General features: G+C 41.8%; 1 protein-coding gene across 1 annotated transcript; it reads right to left on the bottom strand.

The window, feature by feature from the left end:
- Positions 1–6566: 6566 nt before the first annotated feature.
- LOC134212176 (facilitated trehalose transporter Tret1-like) lies at positions 6567–25763 on the bottom strand. The gene is made up of 9 exons (XM_062689796.1): positions 25626–25763; positions 8377–8609; positions 8188–8318; positions 7880–8072; positions 7672–7825; positions 7407–7621; positions 6926–7126; positions 6796–6861; positions 6567–6735 (listed from the first exon to the last, which is right to left on the bottom strand). Exons 1-9 carry the CDS (start codon positions 25672–25674, stop codon positions 6586–6588), a joined length of 1392 nt encoding a protein of 463 aa, XP_062545780.1. The 5' UTR covers positions 25675–25763; the 3' UTR covers positions 6567–6585.
- Positions 25764–26322: the final 559 nt, after the last annotated feature.

Genomic DNA, 26322 nt, shown 5'->3' on the forward strand with positions numbered 1-26322 from the left:
CATATGGTTTGAACACTCAATGTTCGAAGCGTTATAACTTTTTCGTGGACGTCCCAGCAACGTGCCTTCTTCAGCAAATTTTTTCGGCATCCTTTGGGTTATACTTTAACGCAATGTGCCACTTTGTTTACACTGAACTGAAATCTCTAGTAGTAGAGATGCAAAAATATACGTTCTCCCATACTAATTTCCATACAAACTTCAAACGCGATGCGGAAAGCGAGGAAGCAACCAATCGGTCCCAAATTCTGCACAGTTGTTCAGGACCCAGAATGGCTTCGAAAAACCATTGATTTGAAAAAATGACAATGACGCCCCACTCTACTATATATGGTCTGGGTTATGCTAAATCGCACCAAGCGCCATTTAAAAGTTATTGTTTATTTCCGTTTGCTTTTACGGACTCTCTCTATCTTATTGGCATTACATCACACTAGGACAGAGCCGCCTCGCGGCTTAGTGTTCATTAAGCACTTCCACAGTTATTAACTGCGAGGTTTCTAAGCCAGGTTACCATTTTTGCATTCGTATATCATGAGGCTAGCACCATGATACTTTTATGCCCAGGGAAGTCGAGACAATTTCCAATCCGAAAATTGCCTAGATCGGCACCGGAAATCGAACCCAGCCTCAGCATGGTCTGGCTTTGTAACCGCGCATCTTACCGCACGGCTAAGGAGGGTTTACGGACTAAGTATCGCAAATTTATCAAAAGGTGTGTCACCGAACCATCGGCCATTTGAAGCAGCGAGAGATCTCGGATTGCTTGGTTTGACGTTGTGCCATTTCTACGAGCGACAGCGCTTACAAAGAGTGATTACTCTGCAAAAAGGACTGCAGGTTGGGGTTACTTGAATGGATTTATTGACTCGGTAATACTGACGATGGACGCATAGTTGTCCTTAAATTGAAACGATATCAACATGTTATTAGTCTGTTACGGAAGCTTGGAGTGATGGGTCAGTAAAGGTACAATGGAGTAACTTTGTTGCATTATTGTACTTCTGGCTAGATTCTTCTTCTTCTGATTGGCATTACATCCCCACACTGGGACAGAGCCGCCTCTGGCTAGATTAATTGCCATAAATACCTGCTCTTGGATTACGTTGATAATTATTATTATTAATATCTTTATTAATGAGGTTTTCGGCCCTAGACCGGTTCGCCTCGTAAACGTTGATAATCTTCTATATAGACTAACGCAAAATGAACTCCCCCAAGAAATTATGACGTTTGAGCGGGTCGCATAATGAACTTTTGTTCGAGAAGACGAGCCGCTCAAATGTAAAAATCCATCGGGTGAGTGAATTCGAAAACAGCTGTACAGGTCTATACATAAAAATGAATTTCTGTCTGTCTGACCATTATAGACTCCGAAACTACTAAGCCGATCAGCGTGAAAATTTGTATGCAGAGGTTTTTTTGGGACGGGGAAGGTTCTTAAGATGGTTCGAGACCCATCCCCCCTTAGGAAAGGGGGGTTTCCATACAAATGAAACATAAATTTCTGCATAACTCGAGAACTAATCAGAGAATAAATCAATTTTAGATGAAACGAAGTTCGTCGGGTCTAAATAACTGGAATAAATAACTGGTCTTTGATGATTCTGCGAGCGTTACGGCCCATACAAATTTTAGAACCCTTCCATACAAAACACATTACGAGGGGGTGGGCTTTTCGGTAAATGACAGCCGGTGTCACTGAGTACATCGAGAGTATTTCTCATGGCAAGTGGATACGGTGGGTAAGATTTTCATTGACTCTGTTTTGATTAGTGATTGTTGCGATTACCGGAGGGGCCAGCAGGAAGCCGCAATATTCTATAATATATTATTTTCTCGAGACACTCAAAAGGAAACCGAGAAGGAAACAATGGAACAGGATTCCGCGTCGAATGAAACTTGTTGCAAGCAAATCGGTTAAGAGTAAGTAAAAAATATGTTTTGGCCATAACTCCTAAGCCCATAGTCTGATTAAACCAATATTAGATAAGAAACAATGAGACAAGATTCCGCATCGGGCAAATCGGCTAAGAGTAAGTGCCTAAAAAAATGAAAAAAAATGTATTTTGGCCATTATTCAAATCCCATAGTTCGAATCGACCAATTTTCAATACGAAACAATGGGACAGGATTCCGCGTCGAATGCAACGTGTTGCGAGCAAATCGGTTAAGCATAAGTGCCTAAAAATGAGTGAGAATTTTGTACGTGTTTCTCATGTGAAAAAGGCAAAAAAATAAACTTTGGCCATATCTGTTTAATACCGATCTGTTTATTTTTCAATACGAAACAATGGAACAAGATTCTGCGTCTAATGCAACTTGTTGCAGGCAAATCGGCTAAAAGTAAGTGCCTAAAAAATGAGTGAGAATTTTTCTTGTCAACAAATGTATTTTGGCCATTACTTCGAATCCCATAGTTCGATTCGACCAATTTTCAATACGAAACAATGGGACAGGATTTCGCGTCGAACGAAACTTGTTGCGAGCAAATCGGTTAAGGATAAGTGCCTGAAAAATGAGTGAGAATTTTGTACGTGTTTATCATGTGAAAAAGTGGATTTTGGCCATAACTTCGAAACCCATAGTCCGATTGGTCCAATTTTCAATACGAAACAATGGGACAAGATTCTGCGTTGAATGAAACTTGTTGCGAGTAAATCAGCTAAGAGTAAGTGTCTAAAAAGTGAGTGAGAATTTTTGTTGTAAAAAATATATTTTGGCCATAACTCCGAAGCCCATAGTCCGATTCGGCCAATTTTCAATACGAAACAATGGGACAAGATTCCGCGGCGAGCAAATCGGTTAATTAATAGTGCCTGAAAATGAGTGAGATTATTTTGCGCACACACATACACACACACATACACACACATACACACACATACACACAGACATCACCTCAATTCGTCGAGCTGAGTCGATCGGTATATAACACTATGGGTCTCCGAGCCTCCTATGAAAAGTTTGTTTTTGGAGCGAACATATAGCCTTTACGTATACTTTGTATACGAGAAAGGCAAAAAGTGAACAAGATTTTTTTATGCGCTTTTTTATGAGAAAAAGTATTTTGGCCATAACTCCCAAGCCCATAGTCCGATCCGACCAATTTTCATCAGGGAACAATGGGGCAGAATACTGCGTCAAATGCAACCTGTTGAGAAGGAATCGGTCAAGGGTAAGTACAAAAAAAAGTGAGAGAGACTTTTCTACGCGCTTTTTTATGAGAAAAAGTATTTTGGCCATAACTCCCAAGCCCATAATCCGATCCGGCCAATTTGCGAAGAAATCAGTCAAGGGGAAGTACAAAAAAAGTGAGCGAGACTTTTTGCTCTTTTGGTGCGCACATACACACACACATCCACACACACGCACACACACACAAACATCACCTCAATTCGTCGAGCTGAGTCGATTGGTATATAACACTATGGGTCTCCGGGACTTCTATCAAAAGTTCGAATTTGGAGTGAAATGATAGCCTTTACCGTATACTTAGTATACGAGAAAGGCAAAAAGGCAAAAAAATAAACTTTGGCCATATCTGTTTAATACCGATCTGTTTAATTTTCAATACGAAACAATGGGACAGGATTTCGCGTCGAACGAAACTTGTTGCGAGCAAATCGGTTAAGGATAAGTGCCTGAAAAATGAGTGAGAATTTTGTACGTGTTTATCATGTGAAAAAGTGGATTTTGGCCATAACTTCGAAACCCATAGTCCGATCTGTCCAATTTTCAATACGAAACAATGGGATAAGATTCTGCGTTGAATGAAACTTGTTGCGAGTAAATCAGCTAAGAGTAAGTGTCTAAAAAGTGAGTGAGATTTTTTGTTGTAAAAAAATATATTTTGGCCATAACTCCGAAGCCCATAGTCCGATTCGGCCAATTTTTAATACGAAACAATGGGACAAGATTTTGCGTCGAATGCAACTTGTTGCGAGCAAATCGCTTTAGAATAAGTGCCTCAAAATGAGTGAGAATTTTGTACGTGCTTCTCATGTGAAAAAGTGGATTTTGGCCATAACTTCGAAACCCATGGTCCGATCTGTCCAATTTTCAATACGAAACAATGGGACATGATTCTGCGTTGAATGAAACTTGTTGCGGGTAAATCAGCTAAGAGTAAGTGTCTAAAAAGTGAGTGAGAATTTTTGTTGTTAAAAAATATATTTTGACCATAACTCCGAAGCCCATAGTCCGATTCGGCCAATTTTCAATACGAAACAATGGGACAAGATTCCGCGTCGAATGCAACTTGTTGCGAGCAAATCGGTTAATGATAAGTGCCTAAAAAATGAGTGAGATTATTTTGCGCACACACATACACACACACATACACACACACATACACACACATACACACACATACACACAGACATCACTTCAATTCGTCGAGCTGAGTCGATCGGTATATAACACTATGGGTCTCCGGGACTCCTATAAAAAGTTCGTTTTTGGAGCGAACATATAGCCTTTACGTATACTTTGTATACGAGAAAAGCAAAAACAAAAAGATCGGCGTATTTGGATCGTCTCTCTTGGATTGGAGTACGAGACACTGAAGACAAGCTTACTGTTGAGGTCGAAATACGTATCTGTCAAGGTCTTATGACAAGTGAAGACATTCCACTAAAAAGCTCAAAATAATTTTCTCAACACTAATTAAAATTCTTTTCCGAATTCAGAACGGACATATTTAGCATTAGCATTGAGCAATTCGCACAAATTCTTAGGTGGTACAAGCCAAGACTATTGTATGAGAGTAGCATCACTTTCATCCGGTTTTACAGATATTGATTTGGGACTAACCACTGTCTCTTAGCTGGAAGCAATGCACTTTCCAATAGTCGAGATCTGTCCTGGCCACGAATTTAGAACGAACATATTTTTGCAAAAATCGTTTTTAACCGGTGATCTCCGGCTCGTAACTTTTTCACAATTTCATATATTGCGGGAAAATTCTCGACGATATCAACAATGTTTAGAGGCACTATGCCCTAGGAAAGCCTCTCAAATGAAGACAAAAAAACAATGTTCATTGAAGAAAAAGTAATTCGCAGTTTGACAGATTGGTAAGAGAATGAAGCAACAGGTATGATTGATGACGATGTTGATCGATTTTTGTTGTAGCGTAAACGTCGTCAATGATGCTCACTTGGGCAAAGTTACTCATGCGCGCATTTAACTATTGTATTTTTTGCTCGATGAGTCTTCACTGCGTGTAATCAAATATTTGCCCCATCTATGCTGGATTTCCTGTTTATATGGGACTGATATGCGATTACAGGCAGTTGAGCTGATATAAGTAGGTGAAAATTATTCGAGATTTTTGATACTGACAGCAAAATTTGAAATACCGAAAATACCGGTATTTTCCGTCTCTAATACCGGTATTTTCGGTACCCAAAATTGGCCGGTAATACCGGTATTACCGGTTTCGGTACTACCGGTTAGACCACCCTAGTCTCAAGTTTAACTGACCTTTGGATCATGCTGGACTCAAGAATGACTTTTGATTTGCACCGTTCAGCGATCATTTCGAAGGCAACAAGGCAGCTGGGCTTCATTTCTAAGGTTGCGAAGTATTTCTTTAATCCACACTGCTGGAAATCATTGTACTGTGCACTCGTCCGTCCAATTTTTGAAACTGTGTCTGTTGTTTGGCACCCCCATCAGGTCACGTGGTGCTTAAGACTCGAGCGAGTACAAAGGAGATTTCATGAATTTTGATACCCATATTTCCAGGGTTTTTTCAGAAAACAGTTTGTGGCCACTTTAGGCCCCACGGGAACCTGCTCCAGGATGACCAGTCCGTTGTCAAACCATCCTATGGTCCAATTACTTATCGGATCATGCATCCGATACAATTTCATGAATTTTGATACCCATATTGCCAGTGTTTCATCAGAATGAGTTTGTGGCCACTTTAGGTCCGACGGGAACCTGTTCCCGGAATAACCCTTCCGGGATTAATTCATAAGATGGCCCTGTAACGTAGTTAAGCTATATTCTTTAAATTTCCAACGAAGTTTATTAGTCATGACTCAAGAAATCTTCATTTGGTTGAATATATATCTTCTATTTACACATACTTTGGGACTTGGCCCAGGTAATTCGGAATTGCGGTTACCAGGGAATCCGAATCGGTTCTCTGTAACATGTAGCAACCAAAATCGTCAAAATCGGTGAAAAACTGACAATGTTATGATCATTTTAAGTCTGTGGGTACCCGGGTACCCTGTCGGTAACGTAAGGGTGTTTTTTTGTCGGTAACAAAAGGGTTAATAACTACCCGCTATAGGAGAATCCACGTGAAAAGTTATTGGTCAAATAAGGATTTTGTGTGTTTCCACATATATGCAATTACAATTCACATAGCCGTTCATAAAAGAAACGCCATTGCCTCACATAAATAATATGATTGGTTTTTCCTCAGCGTAGGTTTCCACCAAACGAACCATGTTTGAAAATTACGTTAAACTAAACCTAACCAAACTAATTTTCTTTTTAGCACATTGCATTGATTAGATTTTCTTTCTGTAAGAAAAGCCTTTGCCGAATAATCGTGCAAACTTTAATTCAACTCATTAGTTTGGCAATGGTGTCAAAACTTTTTCCTTTGGTCTCCGGAATCACCACAGCCACAAAAAGCGTTCCACTCACGCAGCAAAGAGCAAACAGAAGCATCGTTCCGTGCATTCCAACCAAATCGAACAGCGTGACAATGAACTGGAAGCGAAGCAGATTGGTTTCCTAAATTATGTAATCGTACGTCAAATGGATTCTTACCTTGACGGAGATGAATGCGAATATCCATGCGAGACTAATACAGGTGCTGAATATGAATTCTTTAACCTAGGCAATAGACAAGAGAATGAATTATAACAGTGGAAAAGAGAACAAGCGGAAGAAAATTTACCTTCTGTGGTACCAATTCTGCCAGAACCAGAAACGGCAGTGACAAGACTCCTATGGAGGCTATGAAAATTACAAACGAGAAGCAAACCAATGGGAGCCAATTGAACGAATCTACATTGTAGCCGAGAGCTTTGACATAAAAGTATCCGGAAAAGGTGGTAAAACCTATTGCCATTCCTGTGCCGGATATTTTGAAGAGTAGCTGAAAGTAGACATAAACTGTAATCAATTCGTTGAAGTATGTGCCATACAGCTGGCACTTGGGAAAATTTTAACGAGCGGCGTCGCGACGCGAACGTAGGGTATTAAATTAGCTTCTTCTTTGTTTTTCACTTTCTAATAAGCGACTCTCAACTTACAGTGCTACAACTAAATCAAAAATTTCCTGTGTAATAAGAAAAAGTTTTGTTTGTCGTTTGTGCGAGTTCGCGGTACAATTGACCTGCGATATTTCTACTGCCCTGATATCGTAATAAATTTACCTTTCGTCCGGCACGTTCGACCAGCAGCGTGGAACAGTACGCTCCGACCATCTGCAATGAACCCATAACGATAGCCGATGTATCGGCCGACAGTGACGAACCAGACTCCTGGAAAATTGTTTCCGCATAACTGAGCATGGCGAAGCAGCCGGAAAAATTATTGAAAGCCACCAAACAGACCCCAATAAGGAAGGCTTTTCTTGCGTGATGTGTGTCTGAAATATAAAGTTTAGCAGGGGGAAATAATCCTCATAAATCTACTTACTTAAATCACTCCAAGAGATTTTGTGCTTCTGTGGAATTTGTTTCTCGTCGGTATTATTATCTTGCAGTTTCAATAATTCCCGTTCGAACTCTGATGAAACATTTTGTTCTCCGGCTTGGTAGCCACGATAGAATTTTAATGAATTTTTCGATCTCTGTAAGTAAGGATTTTTTTTCCTTTTTTCGTCGCTGAATTAAATCCTACCTACCTGGTATTTGTTCTTCTTCATGTAATACAATGGTGTGTCTGGAATCATAGTGAATCCGAAAAGGAATATCACTGGTATGGTAATCAATATGTATGGTATAACTGAGTATGACACATATGCACCTAAAATGTACATAATTAACTGCCCAAGGTTAGTGGACAATATGAAGGTGGCACCAAGCATTCCGCGGTTTCTGGAATACAAGGGAAGTGCTAATCAGTAACGTAGCATTTTACATTAACTTACAGTGATCGTTCCGCATAAAGTTTCCCTTTCTTTGGATTGATCAACAAGCAGTTATAGATTACCTGTCCTCTGAAATTTCTGCAATGAACATTGGATTGATCGTAAAGCAGACACCTCCTCCAAATCCCGACAAAAATCGCATAGCATACAAGTAATAAACATTGTCAGCACACATGACCATTATCCACGAAACCTGAATAAAATAAAATACAAAATAAATTCAGCGACGAATGTGGGAAACTCTTCCTTACAATTTGCGGTATAACTGCCGTATAGGCTGTCCACTTTCGACCGTATCGATCGGCCATGCAGCCGGAAATGATGCTTCCAACTAGTCCACCGACGCAAAGAATCGCTCCAATCCAGGCTCCTTGTTCCGTGGTTATGGGTCCACTATCCAGGGGAGAGTTTTCCGACAGTAAAATTGGAATCGAAGGCGACATCCACCCGGAGCTTGTGCCATAGCTGACTGCCAAAAGGTTCACTGCGAAAACAAAATAATTCGCTAAATAAAAATTTCCTGATTTTCCAGGTTTTTCGATCGACGCGAAAAATTTCATGCAGAGGCTTTTGGGGTCGGAGAAGGTTCTAGCCCCCTCTAGAAAGAAAGGCTTCCATACAAATTAAACACATTTCTACATAATTCGATAACTAATCAAGCAAATGAAATCCAATTTTTGATATGCAGGTTTTTGAAGACAAAAAATGTTTCTATAGCAGTTTGAGACCTTTCCCCTAGCCGTCTTCTAAATAAATTGCAAATGAAAAAAAAAATCAGAGTATAAATCAATTGATTGATTAAAGTAGTTGTAATGGTTGACACATGCTGGGTAAAGGGTACCATTGGTACTTTGCGTACCTGAATAAATAAAATAGACCCCACCTCGCAGTCCTTGGCCTCTTACCCACCAACTCCTATCCCTACCTCCTCATGGCGCTGCTGGCCGGGATACGAGTAACCCTAGGGAAGATCGGGTAACCAACCCCGGTGGGAGCTATGGTCGTATGCTGACAGAGAGGGGTGGGGGAGTGCCAGCGAGGGACTCTAAGTGAAACTGTGCAACAGGCCAACAGGAAACTGTGCAAGGACCGTGGATTCGAGGTTTGTTGGAAGGGATCAACGTTTAGAGGTAATCGTCATTCATACCATCTTCCAGAGCTGCGGCAACACACACGAGCTGAGAACAGCTTTCATAGTGATGGGAGATATGCAAAGGCGTGTGATCGGGTGGTGGCTGATCAATGAAAGAATGTGGATCAAATGCCGGTTCTTAATCTTCAGCATAATTAACGTCTATATCACTCACTTCGGAACTACTGATCATGATAAGGACGCATTCTACGCGCAGCTGGAACGTGAGTACGACAGCTGCTCAAGCCACGACGTCAAAATCATCATAGGAGATTTGAACGCTCAGGTTGGCCAGGAGGAGGAGTTTAGACCGACTATTGGAAAGTTCAGCGCCCACCGGCTGACGAACGATAACTGCCTACGACTAATTGATTTCGCTGCCTCCAAGAATATGGCCATTCGCAGCATCTTCTTCCAACACAGCTTTCCGTATCAGTACACCTGGAGACCACCACTGCAGACAGAATCACAGATCGACCACGTTCTGATTGATAGACGCCACGTCTCCGACATTATCGACGTCAGGACATATCGTGGCGTCGTTGCCTCTGGCCACTGATGGTTAAACTGCGCCCAAAACTATCCATCATCAACGCCGCGGTACGACCTAGAGTAACTGAAGCAACCTGATGTCGCCGCTGCGTACGCGCAGCATCTCGAGACTGCGTTGCCGGAAGAGGGTGATCTCGATGGGCTGCTGGAATACAGTTAAACACACACTTAAATCGAGAATTTCAGCTCGGTAATATTTTTTACTGATTTTATTCGGTAAAAGAAAAATATCACCGGGAACTCAGTTAATCAAAAAGAATTTACTGGTTTCTGTATTTATTTTTACCGATGACTCAGTTGTTCCAAATAGAATACTGAGTTTCGGTAGTATGCATAACCGATCAACACTGTTCTAACAAAATGTTCTGCACTTGTCAAAAATTAAACCGATCACTCAGTAAAATCAAATGCACTTTACTGAGCTCAGTTAAAATAAATACCGAGCTCACAGTTCCGACCACGTGACGCTTGATGTGACGCCATTTTTTGCGAATCGGAATCTTGAGACCGATTTCATTAAACGAATTTATTTTGTGATTAGTTGCTTCGGTTATCGATTCTAATAAATATAATCATATGATAATCAGGTAAGTTCCAATATTTCATACCAGCGCTGATCAAGATATTTTTCTAGTTTACAAAAATTTGTTCATCAATTTGATTGATACATTTCTAGGCGAAAAAACTTAAGCTATGTATTTATCACCAGTCGTTGACGTCGTCGCTGCGTTACCATTTTGTTTAGTAGATTCTGGATTCGGATCCGACTGCAGGTATGTGTAATTCTGTTTCCCCCGAGGTTGCTCCTAAACAAAACGCGTTCTTCTAGAAACAAATTTTCAGGACGGCGATGAGGCCCTACAACGTTCCCTTTGAGGTAGCATTCCGAGGTCTGAGTGGAGTAGCGCCACTGGGAGAAATCAAGAGTGAAAAAATGTATCACCAATCACTATGATGCAAAAACATATGTATCCTGCTAAGTACATATACATAAAAACAATTAAAAAACTGAAATTTCAATTGCTTTTTATTATTCATGAGAAAGATGAAAATTTTATTACATTTATCTCGGTAATTTGAGTTACAGAAGTCAGTTACATTTTTACAGATCCACCAGTATTTTTTACCGAGTGCTCAGTAACTGTTACAAATTTGATCGTTATTTTTTTACAGTTCATTATCATGAATGCTGTACCGAGAACTCGATATAGAATTCGATTACCGAGGTGACTAACTAGAGCTCAGCTGTTGAGAAATCGGTAATTCAGTTACCGGTAAAGAGCCCGGTAAATAGAATTCAGTGTGCAGCCATTAACGACGCAGCGGAGAACAACGTCGGGTATGTGGGACGAAGTCGACGGAACAATTGGTTCGACGAAGAGTGCAGACAGATTCTGGAGGAGAAGGGCACGGCGCAGGCGGTCACGCTGCAGCAAGGGATCCGGCAGAACGTGGAACGTTATAGACGGAAGCGGAGACAGCAGACCCGCCTTTTCCAGGAGAATAAGCGCCGCCTGGAAGAAGCGGAGTGCGAGGAAATGGAATAGCTGAGCCGTTCTCAAGAAACACGCAAGTTCTATCAGAAGCTCAACGCATCCCGCAAAGGCTTCGTGCCTCGAGCCGAAATGTGCAGGGATAAGTATGGGAGCATCTTGACGGACGAGCGTGTGGTGATCGAAAGATAGAAGCAGCGCTGAGAGTACAGGCAGTGAAAGTCAAGGCAGCGGAGGAGATGACTACGTCAGTTCAGTGGATGTTGGAAGCCAACCAGCGCCCACCTTGAGGGAAGTTAAGGATGTCATCCAACAGCTAAAGACCAATAAAGCAGCTGAGCTCATCAAAATGGGTCCCGAAAAGCTAGCCACTTGCCTGCACAAACTGATAGTCAGAATCAGTAACTGTAACTGAACAGCTACCGGAGGAGTGGAAGGAAGGGGTTACAACATGGGTCTACAAGAAAGGCGACAAGCTGGAGTGTGAGAACTTTCGAGTGATCACCATCCTTAATGCCGCCTACAAAGTGATATCTCAGATCTGTCACCATTAGTGAACGAGTTCGTGGGAAGTTATCAAGCCGGCTTCGTTGACGGCCACTCGACAACGGACCAGATCTTTACCGTAAGGCAAATCCTTCAAAAATGCCATGAATACCAGGTCCCAACGCACCATCTGTTCATTGATTTCAAGGCGGCATACGACAGCATACACCGCATAGAGCTATGGAAAATTATGGACGAGAACAAATTCCGTGGGAGGCTTAGCAGACTGATCAAAGCGACGGCTGATGGTGTGCAAAACTGTGTGAAGATTTCGGGCGAACACTCCAGTTCGTTCGAATCGCGCCGGGGACTAAGACTTTCGTGCCTGTTGTTCTACATTGCGTCATGCGGAGAGCCGGGTGTAACAGCCGGGGTATGATTTTCAACAGATCCAGTCAATTCATTTGTTTCGCGGATGATATGGACATTGTCGGCCGAACATTTGCAAAGGTGGCAGAACTGTACACCCGCCTGAAGCGTGAAGCAACAAAGTTGTACTGACGGTGAATGCATCGAAGATAAAGTACATATTAGTCGGCGGAACTGAGCGCGACACGGCCCGCCTGGGAAGCAGTGTAACGATAGACGGGAATACCTTCGAGGAGATCGAGGAATTCATCTACCTTGGATCCTTGTTAACGGCTGATTACAATGTTAGTCTTGAAGTACGAAGGCGCATCATCTTTGGAAGTATGGCCTACTACGGGCTCCAGAAGTCCTCTACGGACATGAAACATGGACAATGCTCGAGGAGGACTTGCAAGCACTCGGAGTATTCGAGAGACGGGTGCTTAGGACCATCGTTGGCGGTGTGTGGTGGCGAAGAATGAACCACGAGCTCGCCCAGCTCTACGGCGAACTCAGTATCCAGAAGGTACATAAAGCCGGAAAGAGGGCAGGACATGTTGCAAGAATGCCGGACAGTAACCCTGCAAAGATGGTATTCGCTTTCGATCCGGTAGGTACGAGACGGCGTGTATTAAGGCGTCAAATTGTTGATTCAGTGTTATCTGTTTAGTTCTTTTTCTTCTTATTGGCATTACATCACTGCCTGGGACAGAGCTGCCTCGCAGCTTAGTGTTCATTAAACACTTCCACAGTTATTAACTGCGAGGTTTCTAAGCCAAGTTACCATTTTTGCATTCGTTTATCATGAGGCTAACACGATGATACTTTTATGCCCAGGGAAGTCGAGACAATTTCCAATCCGAAAATTGCCTAGACCGGCATTGGGAATCGTACCCAGCCACCCTCAGCTTGCTTTGTAGTCGCGCGTCTTACCGCACGGCTAAGGAGGGCACCTGTCTGTTAAGATGTAACCTTAATAAATGATATGAAGTAGTTGTAATTATAGCAGCAGGGCAGATTAATCCATCAAGTAAATAATCAATAAAATTATTTGCATAAATTTAGCATAATAGACGCAATATTAACGAGGCTAGAGTTACCCTTTTCGACTACCGCAATATGAAAAAAAGAATGAACAGTTCAAATTTTTAGGAACGCTCATGTCCATAATGGGTCGTTTTCCCTACATCAATTCTTTTTCGTTGAAAATTCGATTCCTATGGAAAATCCATTCCCTCGAAAATTTCTCCAATAATTTCTTCGAAATTTCTTCTAAAAATTCCTTAAAAATTTCAAGAACGAAATTCTAGAATCTTGAAAAAAAAAATAATTTCAGACGAATTCCTTCAGGAAAACCATCAAATATGCTCTAAAAAGTTCTATATGCAAATTCTTTAAGAAATTCCGTCCAAAGCTTCTTAGATTTTTTCTGAAAATCTTTGTCCTTTCTAAAATTCCATTGAATTTTTTATTAAGGAATTCACTTTTCCTTTTCTAAATGTTTTTTTTTCGGAATTCCTCTAGAAATTATTTTAGGAATCTCTTCAATAACTATTTCAGGAAAAAAACCTCGAAGGAAATTAGGGGTAGTGATGGCTTTGGCAGGTTTTTTTCTATTATTGGCATGGAGGTTTTTTATGACTGATTATGCTCAAATTTGGCCCAAACATTCTTTGCATATCAAAGAATATTGTGGCCAAATTTCATAAAATTCGGTCGACAAAAAACCCCCTGCCAATAATAGAACAAAACCTGCCAAAGCCGTCTGTTCCCCTATATATAATTATTTTAAAAAGTTTTCCAAGGCCTAGAAATTTATGAAGAAGTTTTTGAAGGATTTTATCAAAAGAAATTTCCGAAAGAATTTTCCATTGCATTCCTGAAGGAACATGTGATATAATTCCTGAATTCATAAAAATATATTTTTGAAGGAGTGGTTGAAATTTTTTTTGAAGGAATTCCTGAAGAAATTCCCGAAGCTATTTCTCTATCAGAATTTTCGTTGAAATTTCTTAATACCTTTAGGAAATGCTTAAGTTAAATTAAAAAATCAAAATCAGAATTCAAGATTCACGGAAAGGTTAACATATAAAGGTTGTACGGAATCAAATTGCACCACTTAGAACTAGAGGCATAGATAAAAGAAACGCGGATAGGTATGTGCCGCCAATCGAACCGCCAAAAAAACAGCAGCCAATCGAGCAGAATACCTGTCAAGCAGTCAAAATGTTGGCTCAAATACTAAAAACGGCTAAATTCGATTTTATGCCATTTTTATACTAAACAAATTTACTTAAACAAATTTGAATGCACTTTTCATTAGTTTGCAATAATATATGCAAGTCATTTATAGATTATGAAATGTAATTGCATTGTTTATTGGATTATATTGTTATGTGATGCTCTTTGATAAAGAAGATTGACTGCAGTGTTGGCAGAGTCATATTTTCCATTCGCGTTTCTCTTATCCAGGCCTCTACTTAGAACTACTCGCCAAAAATAAGTCTATTAACAGATTGTTATGAAATTTTTAGGGACCAAAATACAATATGTAAGCTTGATATATGCATAATTATTTCTCTTTAATTCGTTAATACATCTAAATGGTGAAGCTTTTTTCTCAAATAAACTCATAAAATTTTGTCCTTTACCAACACTTTTCCGCTTTAAATCTTTCCCAACAAACTAATTAGCTGATTTCATTATTGCAGGCAATTATTTGACTTAATTAAGGTCAACTTTGCCAAAGAACTCATATTTTTTAACGCCTCTGACTATTACAATAATCGAAAACAAAAAATCAAAAAAGTGCTGCAGTGTGAACCGGCATGAGCAATGAGATTGATGCTCTTCCAAAATTTGGCGAATATCAGTCCAAAATTATATTTCAACACTTTTATTATTTTTTTTACCAATACAGCATTTTATATCCCATAATGCAACATTTAGGATTCCTTCACAGCTCTAATTCTAGCCCAGTATCAAATAACACATGCTGAAGCCGTTGTCAACAAAATTTTATTACAATCAATCCAGGGGGCGAAATGTTATCGACCTTTGAAAGTGAAAGTGAAAAGCCTAGAAATACTACAATAAGAGATCGGCGAAGACGCCATCTTGTTTCCAATCGAACCGTCAAAAGTGGTTCTAATTCGACTTGTTTACATTTTGCATCCATGAGAAGCAAGCAAAAAGTTCAAGTGCCGCCAGGCTTATTTTCACGATTTCATGTATTTTCATACTTGCCATTTCGACAGTTTTTCACTCCGCCGGTCTCTGGTTATAGAGTTGCCTTCATATTCAAACTTATTAAAAAAAATCAGAAGGGTTATGTACAAGACACAACCGCCCAACGTAAACTACGTAAGACAGTTTTGTTCATTGAGGATTGTAGTGCCATCATGCATGAATATTTTTAGAAAATTCATTTGATTACTTATGTCACTGGTTTCGAACAAAACTAGCGTATCTTAAGATATGAAAATTGTTGGATACGATAATTGTTTAAAAAATTTACTATGAAAACCCAAATTTAGTCCTCAGTGGTAATGATGCCTTTCTTGGATCCGAATTGCCTACATTTGGGTTTTGAAGCATTTGATGAAATATTTCAATAGAAGAAGCCCTAGGGAAGCATTCTCTTTCCGTTTGCAACATTTATTATTCAGAAACATTCCAATCATAGGCATATCTTATTTTTCGTGCATCACTAGAAATCATAAAATGTCAATCATGTGCCAAAACCCAATTAATTTGGTTGTGGAGCGCGCGAGCAGGAAACGTTGCGAACGGGAAAAGATAGTGTGTGTGTTATTTCATTCTAACTACTGTCTGGCAGTGTCACCAGTGTTGGTAAAATCTCAAAATCTTAAATCTCATCGGCGATTCAAACCATGCGTGAGTCAAATCCCATCAGAATTATGGCCGAGAGATTTGCTCATGGTTTGAATCGGAATTTGCATTATTGCATGATATTTACGTGTTCTTTATTGTTGAATGGATTGAATTAACTATTTTTCGTCTAAAACAATGGCTAATAATTATATATAAACAAAACATACGTCTCGATTGCGTTTTGACGCTTTTTAGAACGAAATCATTTTTCGGTGAGTAAGCGAAGCGATGCCGAGAAACTCAAGCGCGATGCTTCCCCTACAGAATCGCAGGCGAGTTAGCTCGTGCATTAAATCTCAATGATTCAGATTTGAGTATGATTCTACCAACACTGAGTGTCATTATGGATAAAATATTCGTGCAAACATTTTATTAATATAATTGCAAGACTGTTGAATCAGGGAGCAAGAAGGTGATAGCTCTATTGTATCTCATATAGCCTGTTTCAAGAACGTATGCGTTCCGACGCTTTTGTCGTGTACAATAAGTACCGCATTATTGCACCCACGTATTATAAAAATATCTTAAGTGCATTCACACTTCCTGAATCAAAGTTAAATCCTTCTGATTCAGGCGCGCATTTAATTGGACAAAATATTATTAGGCCGATATAAATATTTTTTGCCTTTCTCGTATACTAAGTATACGTAAAGGCTATAATTTCACTCCAAAACCAAACTTTTGATAGAAGGCTCGGAGACCCATAATGTTATATACCAATCGACTCAGCTCGACGAATTGAGGTGATGTCTGTTTGTGTGTATGTATGTATGTGTGTGTGTGTGTATGTGTGTATGTGTACAAATTTTGTAGACACACTTTTTGGAACTTAGCATTACCTGATTTACTCGCAACAAGTCGCATTCGACGGGGAATGCGGTCCCATTGTTTGCTATTGAAAATTGGCCTGATCGGACATTGCATTTCGGAATTATCTATTGAAAAATCATTGTTTTTCCCCAAAAAGGCCCCTTGGACAAAAATTTCAAAATCGAAAAAAAAAAGTTTTTTCAAAAATGGTGTAGTGTAGTGGAATGCATAGTAAATAATGCAAAAACATGCAAAATGATAGAGAAAATGCGATCTATTCCCCTAAAGTGCTTTTTTGACCTTTCTAATGTGATTTTTTCAGTACATTTTACGATGCACGAGAAAGGCATCATCGCCGCTAGGTGGATTAATCTGGGTTTTTTAAATATGTCTCACCACCCCACCCCCGCTTCGAATTGTTTTGCTCAAAAATAACAACTTGAGGGGCAACAAAAAAAAATTCCGGTAAATTTTGAGAACTTTCAAAACATTCTTTAACAAATCCGAGGGGTTTTTTTCCATTTTAATATTTATTTTTTACTAGCAGACCCGTCGAACTTCGCTTCGCTTAAAATTGATTTATTCTCTGATTAATTCTCGAGTTATGCAGAAATTTTTGGTTCATTTGTATGGGAGCCCACCTTTTCAGAAGGGGGAGGCGTTCCAAACCACCACAGAAACATATCTTCTCTTCCAAAACCTCCACACGCCAGATTTGTTTCCATTTGCTTGATCTCGAGTTATGATGAAATTGGTGTTTCATTTGTATAGGAGCCAGGTTTCAAAGAGGAGAGGGGTCTCTAACCATCTTAAGAACCTTCCCCGACCCCAAAAACCTCTGCATTCAAATTTTCATGCCGCTCGATTCAGTAGAAGAAGAAGATTACCTCCTCCCCCTTGACTTTGCGGAGACCATAATTTTTAATAAATATGTGTAACGGCCTTATTAGTTTTCAGTTTGCAAAAAAATGCATTTTCCAAAGTCGTTTTTAATATAAATTGATTGCATTACTAGCAAGGGCATTGGCATTGATAACAATTGATCGTCTCATGCCTGCACAAACATGCCCCTATCTGCATCACTTTTTATACACCATGCACTACATTACGCATTTTTGTTACATTTGTTTCGACCGCGGTCACTGGTCCGGCTCCATTGTTCTACTTTTTGTGCGAAACACCGCACAAAAAGGAGAGTCCAAAAGCCAACCGCACTGAACGGCGACGGCCGAAACGAGACTCTTGCCGACAAGAAAAGAGGGTGCTGCCAAAATGATCCGATACCCTATTTTAACATTCATAACCCAAAGTTTCAATATAATTGACAAATTGGTAGAGAATTTCCGAATCGATTGATATATAAATCTCAAAAATCCATCGGAAGATAAAGGCGCTATTAGAGTTCAAAATCTTACATGATTTCGTGACGGTCTCGAATTTGGAAATTTTCATTTGTCACCCTGTATCCGAGTCTTCCCTTAGACGTAGTTTACGTCAAAAAACAATTTGGTGAATCACGTGCCCTATCACCAGTTTAACTCCTGTTCAAGCCCACAAGAAACAAAATCCATCCTTCTTCAATTATGAGACAGGTTGTTTGTGGCCTATTGGCATATGACATGCGCCATTTTTCTTACAATACAGATGTGGCACGGCAAATGCTGGGTAAAGCGTACCATTGGTACTTCGCGTACCTGAAGGAATAAAATAGACCCCATCTCGCGGTCCTTAGCCTCTTACCCAGCAACTCCTATCCCTACCTCCCCGCGGTGCTGGCCGGGATACGAGCAACCTTAGGGAAGATCGGGTAACCAACCCCGGTGGAACTATGGTCGTATGCTGACAGGGAAGGGAGTTTACTCCTCTACGGAGGTTTAAATCTTATTATGCGTCTGTTCTTCATGTCAGGATCGGCTCACAACAGCGTCTGTTCTCCATGTTAGGGGCGGCTGATCATCGTCCGAGTGCCAGTGTCCAGAGACTCTAAGTGAAACTGTGCACCACCGGAAATAAGGAGGAATGGTCCTTCGGAAATTTAGGGGGTTTGGTGTCAGGCCCTGCAAGCCAGCAAAAAAAAAACTTACGCAACGAACAATCAACAAGAGAGTACGGACCGGAACCATTGGCGAAGACCACCGCGACGGAAAGGGACTAGCGATTTGAAACTCGGTTCGTGGAACTGCAAATCTCTCAACTTCATCAGGAGCACACGCATACTCGCCGATGTGCTCAAGGACCGTGGATTCGGCATCGTAGCGCTGCAGGAGGTTTGTTGGAAGGGATCAATGGTGCGAACGTTTAGAGGTAATCATACCATCTACCAGAGCTGCGGCAACACACACGAGCTGGGAACAGCTTTCATAGTGATGGGCGACATGCGCGTGATCGGGTGGTGGCCGATCAACGAGAGAATGTGCAGGTTGAGGATCAAAGGCCGGTTCTTCAACTTCAGCATAATCAACGTCCATAGCCCACACTCCGGAAGCACTGATGATGATAAGGACGCATTCTACGCGCAGCTGGAACGTGAGTACGACAGCTGCCCAAGCCACGACGTCAAAATCATCATAGGAGATTTGAACGCTCAGGTTGGCCAAGAGGAGGAGTTTAGACCGACTATTGGAAAGTTCAGCGCTCACCGGCTGACGAACGAAAACGGCCTACGACTAATTGATTTCGCCGCCTCCAAGAATATGGCCATTCGCAGCACCTATTTCCAACACGGCCTCCCGTATCGGTACACCTGGAGATCGCCACTGCAGACAGAATCACAAATCGACCACGTTCTGATTGATGGACGGCACTTCTCCGACATTATCGACGTCAGGACATATCGTGGCGCTAACATCGACTCTGACCACTACCTGGTGATGGTTAAACTGCGCCCAAAACTATCCGTCATCAACAATGTTGGGTACCGACGACCGCCGCGGTACGACCTAGAGCGACTGAAGCAACCTGATGTCGCCACTGCATACGCGCAGCATCTCGAGGCAGCGTTGCCGGAAGAGGGTGAGCTCGATGGGGCCCCTCTTGAGGACTGCTGGAATACAGTCAAAGCAGCCATTAACGACGCAGCGGAGAACAACGTCGGGTATATGGGTCGAAGTCGACGGAACGATTGGTTCGACGAAGAGTGCAGACAGATTCTGGAGGAGAAGGACGCAGCGCGGGCGGTCGCGCTGCAGCAAGGTACCCGGCAGAACGTGGAACGTTATAGACGGAAGCGGAGACAGCAGACCCGCCTTTTTCAGGAGAAGAAACGCCGCCTGGAAGAAGCGGAGTGCGAGGAGATGGAACAGCTGTGCCGTTCTCAAGATACACGCAAGTTCTATCAGAAGCTCAACGCATCCCGCAAAGGCTTCGTGCCGCGAGCCGAAATGTGCCGGGATAAGGATGGGAGCATCTTGACGGACGAACGTGTGGTGATCGAAAGGTGGAAGCAGCACTACGAGGAACATCTGAATGGCGCTGAGAGTACAGGCAATGAAAGTCAAGGCAGCGGAGGAGATGACTACGTCAGTTCAGCGGACGATGGAAGCCAACCAGCCCCCACCTTGAGGGAAGTTAAGGATGCCATTCAACAGCTAAAGACCAATAAAGCAGCTGGTAAGGATGGTATCGGAGCTGAACTCATCAAGATGGGCCCGGAAAAGCTGGCCACTTGCCTGCACAAACTGATAGTCAGAATCTGGGAAAACGAACAGCTACCGGAGGAGTGGAAGAAAGGGGTTATATGCCCAATCTACAAGAAAGGCGACAAACTGGAGTGTGAGAACTTTCGAGCGATCACCATCCTTAATGCCGCCTACAAAGTGATATCCCAGATCATCTTCCGTCGTCTGTCACCATTAGTGAACGAGTTCGTGGGAAGTTATCAAGCCGGCTTCGTTGACGGCCGCTCGACAACGGACCAGATCTTTACTGTACGGCAAATCCTTCAAAAATGCCGTGAATACCAGGTCCCAACGCACCATCTGTTCGTTGATTTCAAGGCGGCATACGACAGTATAGACCGCGTAGAGCTATGGAAAATTATGGACGAGAACAGCTTCCTGGAAAGCTTACCAGACTGATCAAAGCAACGGTGGATGGTGTGCAAAACTGTGTGAAGATCTCAGGCGAACACTCCAGTTCGTTCGAATCGCGCCGGGGACTAAGACAAGGTGATGGACTTTCGTGCCTGTTGTTCAACATTGCGCTAGAAGGTGTCATGCGGAGAGCCGGGTGTAACAGCCGGGGTACGATTTTCAACAGATCCAGTCAATTTATTTGCTTCGCGGATGACATGGACATTGTCGGCCGAACATTTGCAAAGGTGGCAGAACTGTACACCCGCCTGAAACGTGAAGCAACAAAAGTTGGACTGGTGGTGAATGCGTCAAAGACAAAGTACATGCTTGTGGGCGGAACCGAGCGCGACAGGGCCCGCCTGGGAAGCAGTGTTACGATAGACGGGGATACCTTCGAGGTGGTCGAGGAATTCGTCTACCTCGGATCCTTGCTAACGGCTGACAACAACGTTAGTCGTGAAATACGAAGGCGCATCATCTGTGGAAGTCGGGCCTACTACGGGCTCCAGAAGAAACTGCGGTCGAAAAGATTCGCCACCGCACCAAATGTGTCATGTACAAGACGTTAATAAGACCGGTAGTCCTCTACGGACATGAAACATGGACAATGCTCGAGGAGGACTTGCAAGCACTCGGAGTATTCGAGAGACGGGTGCTTAGGACCATCTTTGGCGGTGTACAAGAAGACGGTGTGTGGCGGCGAAGAATGAACCATGAGCTCGCCCACCTCTACGGCGAACCCAGTATCCAGAAGGTAGCTAAAGCCGGAAGGGTACGATGGGCAGGGCATGTTGCAAGAATGCCGGACAACAACCCTGCAAAGATGGTGTTCGCTTCCGTTCCGGCAGGTACGAGACGACGTGGAGCGCAGCGAGCGAGATGGGCAGACCAGGTGCAGAACGACTTGGCGAGCGTGGGGCGTATTCGAGGATGGAGAGATGCGGCCTCGAACCGTGTATTGTGGCGTCAAATTGTTGATTCAGTGTTATCTGTATAGATGTAGACTAAATAAATGAATGAAATGAATGAATGACAGATGTGTATTTGTGACCATTTATTTGAACCTTTGAACAAACGCTTTCAATACAACATGTTCACTTTCCCTCTTGCTGATTTCTCTGATTGACCCAAGAATTCCCTAATAATTCCCTGATTCTTCCAGGTTGGTAAATAGTTCCCTGATAATTACTGGTTTATCAGAGTTTTCCAGATAGTCGACACCCTGCGGCAGGCCGAGCGAACTCAACAGGCAGACGCGGTCGGACGGTGTCGCCGTCGAAGGGACAGACGCTACTACACAGTGAGAAGGATGGAGTACTGTTGTAGCTCCGGAGCTGCGCAAAACGTGATAAGAACCAGGCGCACCCACGAGCTGAATCCATCGGTATATAGTAGGGTGGTTCAAAAAATCGATTTTGCTCCACAGTGCTCATCTGGTTCTTAACCATGTTATGAGTGTCCTCCGAAAATTTCAGCTCATTTGGATTAAAACTGATTTAGCACAAGCCGTTTCAAGTTTGCCTGCAAATTAGTATGGGGAAATTTATTTTTTCATTTTACTGTTAATGACGCTTCCCCATTAAGCGCATGTTAAAAGAAAACCTACATAGCTAAAAGGAATACTCAACAACTTTCACTCAGTGAAAACCGCATCTCAATTAATCGTTCCAATAATTAGTAATCGAATTTAATCTATACCGTGGTTTTCTGGAGCTAATTGCATAACTCATCAACAGGCAACATTGCTGCTCGTGGCGCGAAAGATAGCACACACAAATTCAGGCTACTATGTTGCACTGCACATTTCAGTGATGCCCTCAAAGAAGTTTAACGATCATGACTAAAGATTCGAAACCTGTCTTAAAATCGATTACTAATTATAGGGACGAATAATCAACATGCGGTTTTCGTTGGGTGAAAGCTGTTGAGTATCACTTTTAGCTATGTAGGTTTTCTTTTAACCTGCGCTAAATGGGGAAATGTCATTAACAGTATAATGAAAAAATAAATTTCCCCATACTAATTTGCACGCAATCTTGAAACGGTTTGTGCTAAATCAGTTTTGATCCAAATGAGCTCAAATTTTCAGAGAACACTCAGAACATGGTAAAGAATCAGGTGAGCACTGTGGAGCAAAATCGATTTTTTGAACCACCCTAGTATATAGGTAACACTATGGGCACATAAAATATAGGCATCTTTGCCATGGAAAGTGGTCCTTCCATGATTTTGAAACGCTAGCGGTGGAAGTCAAGCTTTACTGAACAACGCGCAAAAGACAGAGCAGCATCGCATGTTTTGCTGTCTCCATCGTCCGCCTAGGACAGCGGTTCTCAACCTTTTCCTTGAGAGGTACCCCTTTGTGTTTTTGTATTCATTGAGGTACCCCCTATGTTAATAAGCGTAACTCATAAGATTATCTTGAAAGAGTGCTTTCGAACCTATTGAAACGAGACATTTGAGTATCTTGAAATGACGTTTTTGAACCTTTTGAAAGTAGGCTTCCAAGTTTCTTCAAAGAAGAATTCCGAGCCACTCGAAAGGAAGTTTCCGAGCCACTTGAAAGGGGGATTCCAACCCTCTTGAAAATGGGCCTTCCGAGCCTCCAGAAACTGGGCTTCCGACCCTTTTGAAAATAAGAGACTTCCGAGCCACTCGTAGGGATTGGCTAAAAGCATTCCGAGTCCCACCAACGGAGGTTTCTAAACTTCCTGAAAGAGGGAATTTGATCCTTATGGAAGGAGTCTTTTGAACCTTGAAATGACGCTTCTGAGCCTTTTGATAGTAGGTTTCTAAGCTTCTCGAAGGAAGAATTCCGAGCCTCTCCAAAGGAAGTTCCGGAGAAATTTGAAAAAAGGCTTCCGAGCCTCTTGAAAATGGGCTTCTAAGCCCTTTTGAATGGGGGCTTCCAACCCTTTTGAAAATAGGCTTAAGAACCACTTGAAAGGGGGTTGGCTGAAAGAAGAATTCCGAGCCCCTCGAAAGGATATTTCCGAGCCTGATGAAAGGGGTCCTTCGAGCCTCTTGAAAGGAGGCTTTGACCATCTTAAAATTACGTTGCTGAGCCTTTTGAAAGTAGGCCCCTCGATTGGGTTTCTAAGACACTGAAAATAGGGTGAGGAAGGATGCTTCCGAGCCTTTTGAAAAAGGGCTTCCGGGTCTTTTGAAGGAGGGCTTCCAACCCTCTTGAAAAGGGGCTTGTGACCCTCTTAAAAAGGGGTATCGCAGTCTTTTGAATGAGGGCATTCTATCTTTTTTAAACGGGGCTTCCGTATCTCATGAAAGGGGGCTTCGAACCCTTTTGAAAAGGGGCTTCGATCCTTTTGAAAATAGGTTTCCGAACCATTTCAAAGTGGGCTGGCTGGAAGAAGAATTCCAAACCTCTCGAAAGGAGATGTTCGAGCCTCTTAAAAGTGTTCTTCTGAGCCTCTTGAAAGAGGCATTGATCATCTAGAAATGACGTTGCTGAGCCGTTTAAAAGTAAGCTTCCAAGCTGATTTAAAAAATTCCGAGCCACTCGAAAGAAAGTTTTCTAGCCATTTGAAAGGGGGCTTGAAAACGGAGCTTCCGAGGCTCCTGAAACTGGGCTTCCAACCCTTTTGTATATAGGCTTTGAAACCACTTGTGGCCTTTTAAAAGGAGGCTTTTGAGCCTCTTGAAATGACGTTGCTGAACCTTTTGTAAGTAGGCTTCCAAGCTTCTCGAAGAAAGAATTCGAGCCCCTCGCAAGGAAGTTTCCGAGCTTTCAACTCTCCTAAAAGGGTGCTTTTTGAAAAAAGGCTTCCTAACCACTTGAAAGCGGGCTGGCTGCAAAAAGAATTCCGAGCCTCTCGAAAGGAGGTTTCTAAGCCTCTTAAAAGGGGAATTGGAAGGAAGCTTTCTTCATCCCTCAAGACTTCTGCACCTTCAAATTAAATATTTTAGTTAAGAAGTATATTCTTAACATATTTCATAATTTTGTTTCGATCAAGTAGATTGCTTTTGAAGTTTTTTCGATCTTCTGTCACACACTGTGTTGGTGGTGGACATGATTCGATATGTTTTGATTTACTGATTGCTATGCGTAAATAAATAAATTTTTATTGGAATCGTAATACGTCCGCCATTACGCATGTTCGTTCGAGGTACCCCTGGGATCAGCGAAGGTACCCCTGGGGTACATGTACCCCAGGTTGAGAACCGCTGGCCTAGGATATACGGGAGTGGCGTTCGTCGATTATTGTTGATACATAAGGAGCCTTTTTTAAAAATTACAGTTTGTTCTATGATGCATATCTGTTTTGTGTTATGGGTCTCCGATCTTCCTAGTTGTTCTTGTGGAGCAAACATACAGCCTGTATGTATAAATACTTGGCATTTAGTAGCTTTATAAATATGGAAACATGGAATAAAATACATACAAAAAGGCATGTGAGATTAATAATTTTGTGTTTTCTGTCTGAACGTTCATAAAATAATACTTTTTAGTAAATTATTATCGCAAATACCTTTAAAAGTTCCATTTTACACGTAAAAGCCAAGAAGGTAAAAATTAACGGTGTCCTATTAACCCTTAAATGCGCAATGTTTTTTTAAAACAACAAACCAAAAATACGTTTAATGGTAATGATGTCAATGGTTCCTTCTGATAGCTTAATTAAATACAAACTCACACAGAAAAGTCGCCAAATATTGATTCTTCGCACCGTTGGACACAGCCATGACAGCAAATTTCGAAATTAACAGAATCCTTCTTGCTTCACCACTCTGAATCTGTTCGCCACTGTGGCCCTTGCACTACTGGACATCGCTTATTTAACCTGACCTACGAAATAAGAAAATGCCTTAGAATGTGGTATTTTGTTAATGACGTATGGATTTATCTTTACCAAAAACAAACCAAAACAAACAAACAAAGATAACTACAGTTTTGGCCCAGCGAAGTTCGGACTTATCTGGGTGCACTCTTCTTCCGCCAGTTGACGCAATCCCTTTCTCATAGAGATAACATCTGAAGCATTGCAATGAAGTGTATGCAGTGGGTATGTATTCGACCGAATAACACAAGCTGTAAATCCATTACTTTTATTACGGCTTACAAATCAACAAAGCATATTTTTCGGGTTTAAAATCATCCGATTCCTTGCTGCTTGTTGCGAAATTCTCTAGCATGCTCTATTTTGTTGTGCAGATGGAAATTACAAAAAAAAATAATTAGCTTACGTAGATATGCAATACTATTGTCAGCCAAAATTTCATTTCCTAGTTTATAAAAAGACAGGAGCAGGGACGGTGACCTCGGTAACATAAGATGGTATAAACTTGGTGTGCATAAGAGGTATAATACCAAAAATGTATATGTGCTACGGT

The sequence above is a fragment of the Armigeres subalbatus genome, chromosome 2 (genome assembly GCF_024139115.2).
Source record: "Armigeres subalbatus isolate Guangzhou_Male chromosome 2, GZ_Asu_2, whole genome shotgun sequence".
Taxonomy (NCBI): Eukaryota; Metazoa; Arthropoda; class Insecta; order Diptera; family Culicidae; genus Armigeres; species Armigeres subalbatus.

Coding starts and splice junctions, on each gene's coding strand:
- LOC134212176 (XM_062689796.1), bottom strand. CDS start 25,674: ATGGCTGTGTCCAACGGTGCGAAGAATCAATATTTGGCGACTTTTCTG. Junction 8,073..8,187: donor GCAGAAATTTCAGAGGACAG/GTAATCTATAAC, acceptor CTTGTATTCCAG/AAACCGCGGAATGCTTGGTG. Junction 7,622..7,671: donor AATCTCTTGGAGTGATTTAA/GTAAGTAGATTT, acceptor TTTATATTTCAG/ACACACATCACGCAAGAAAA.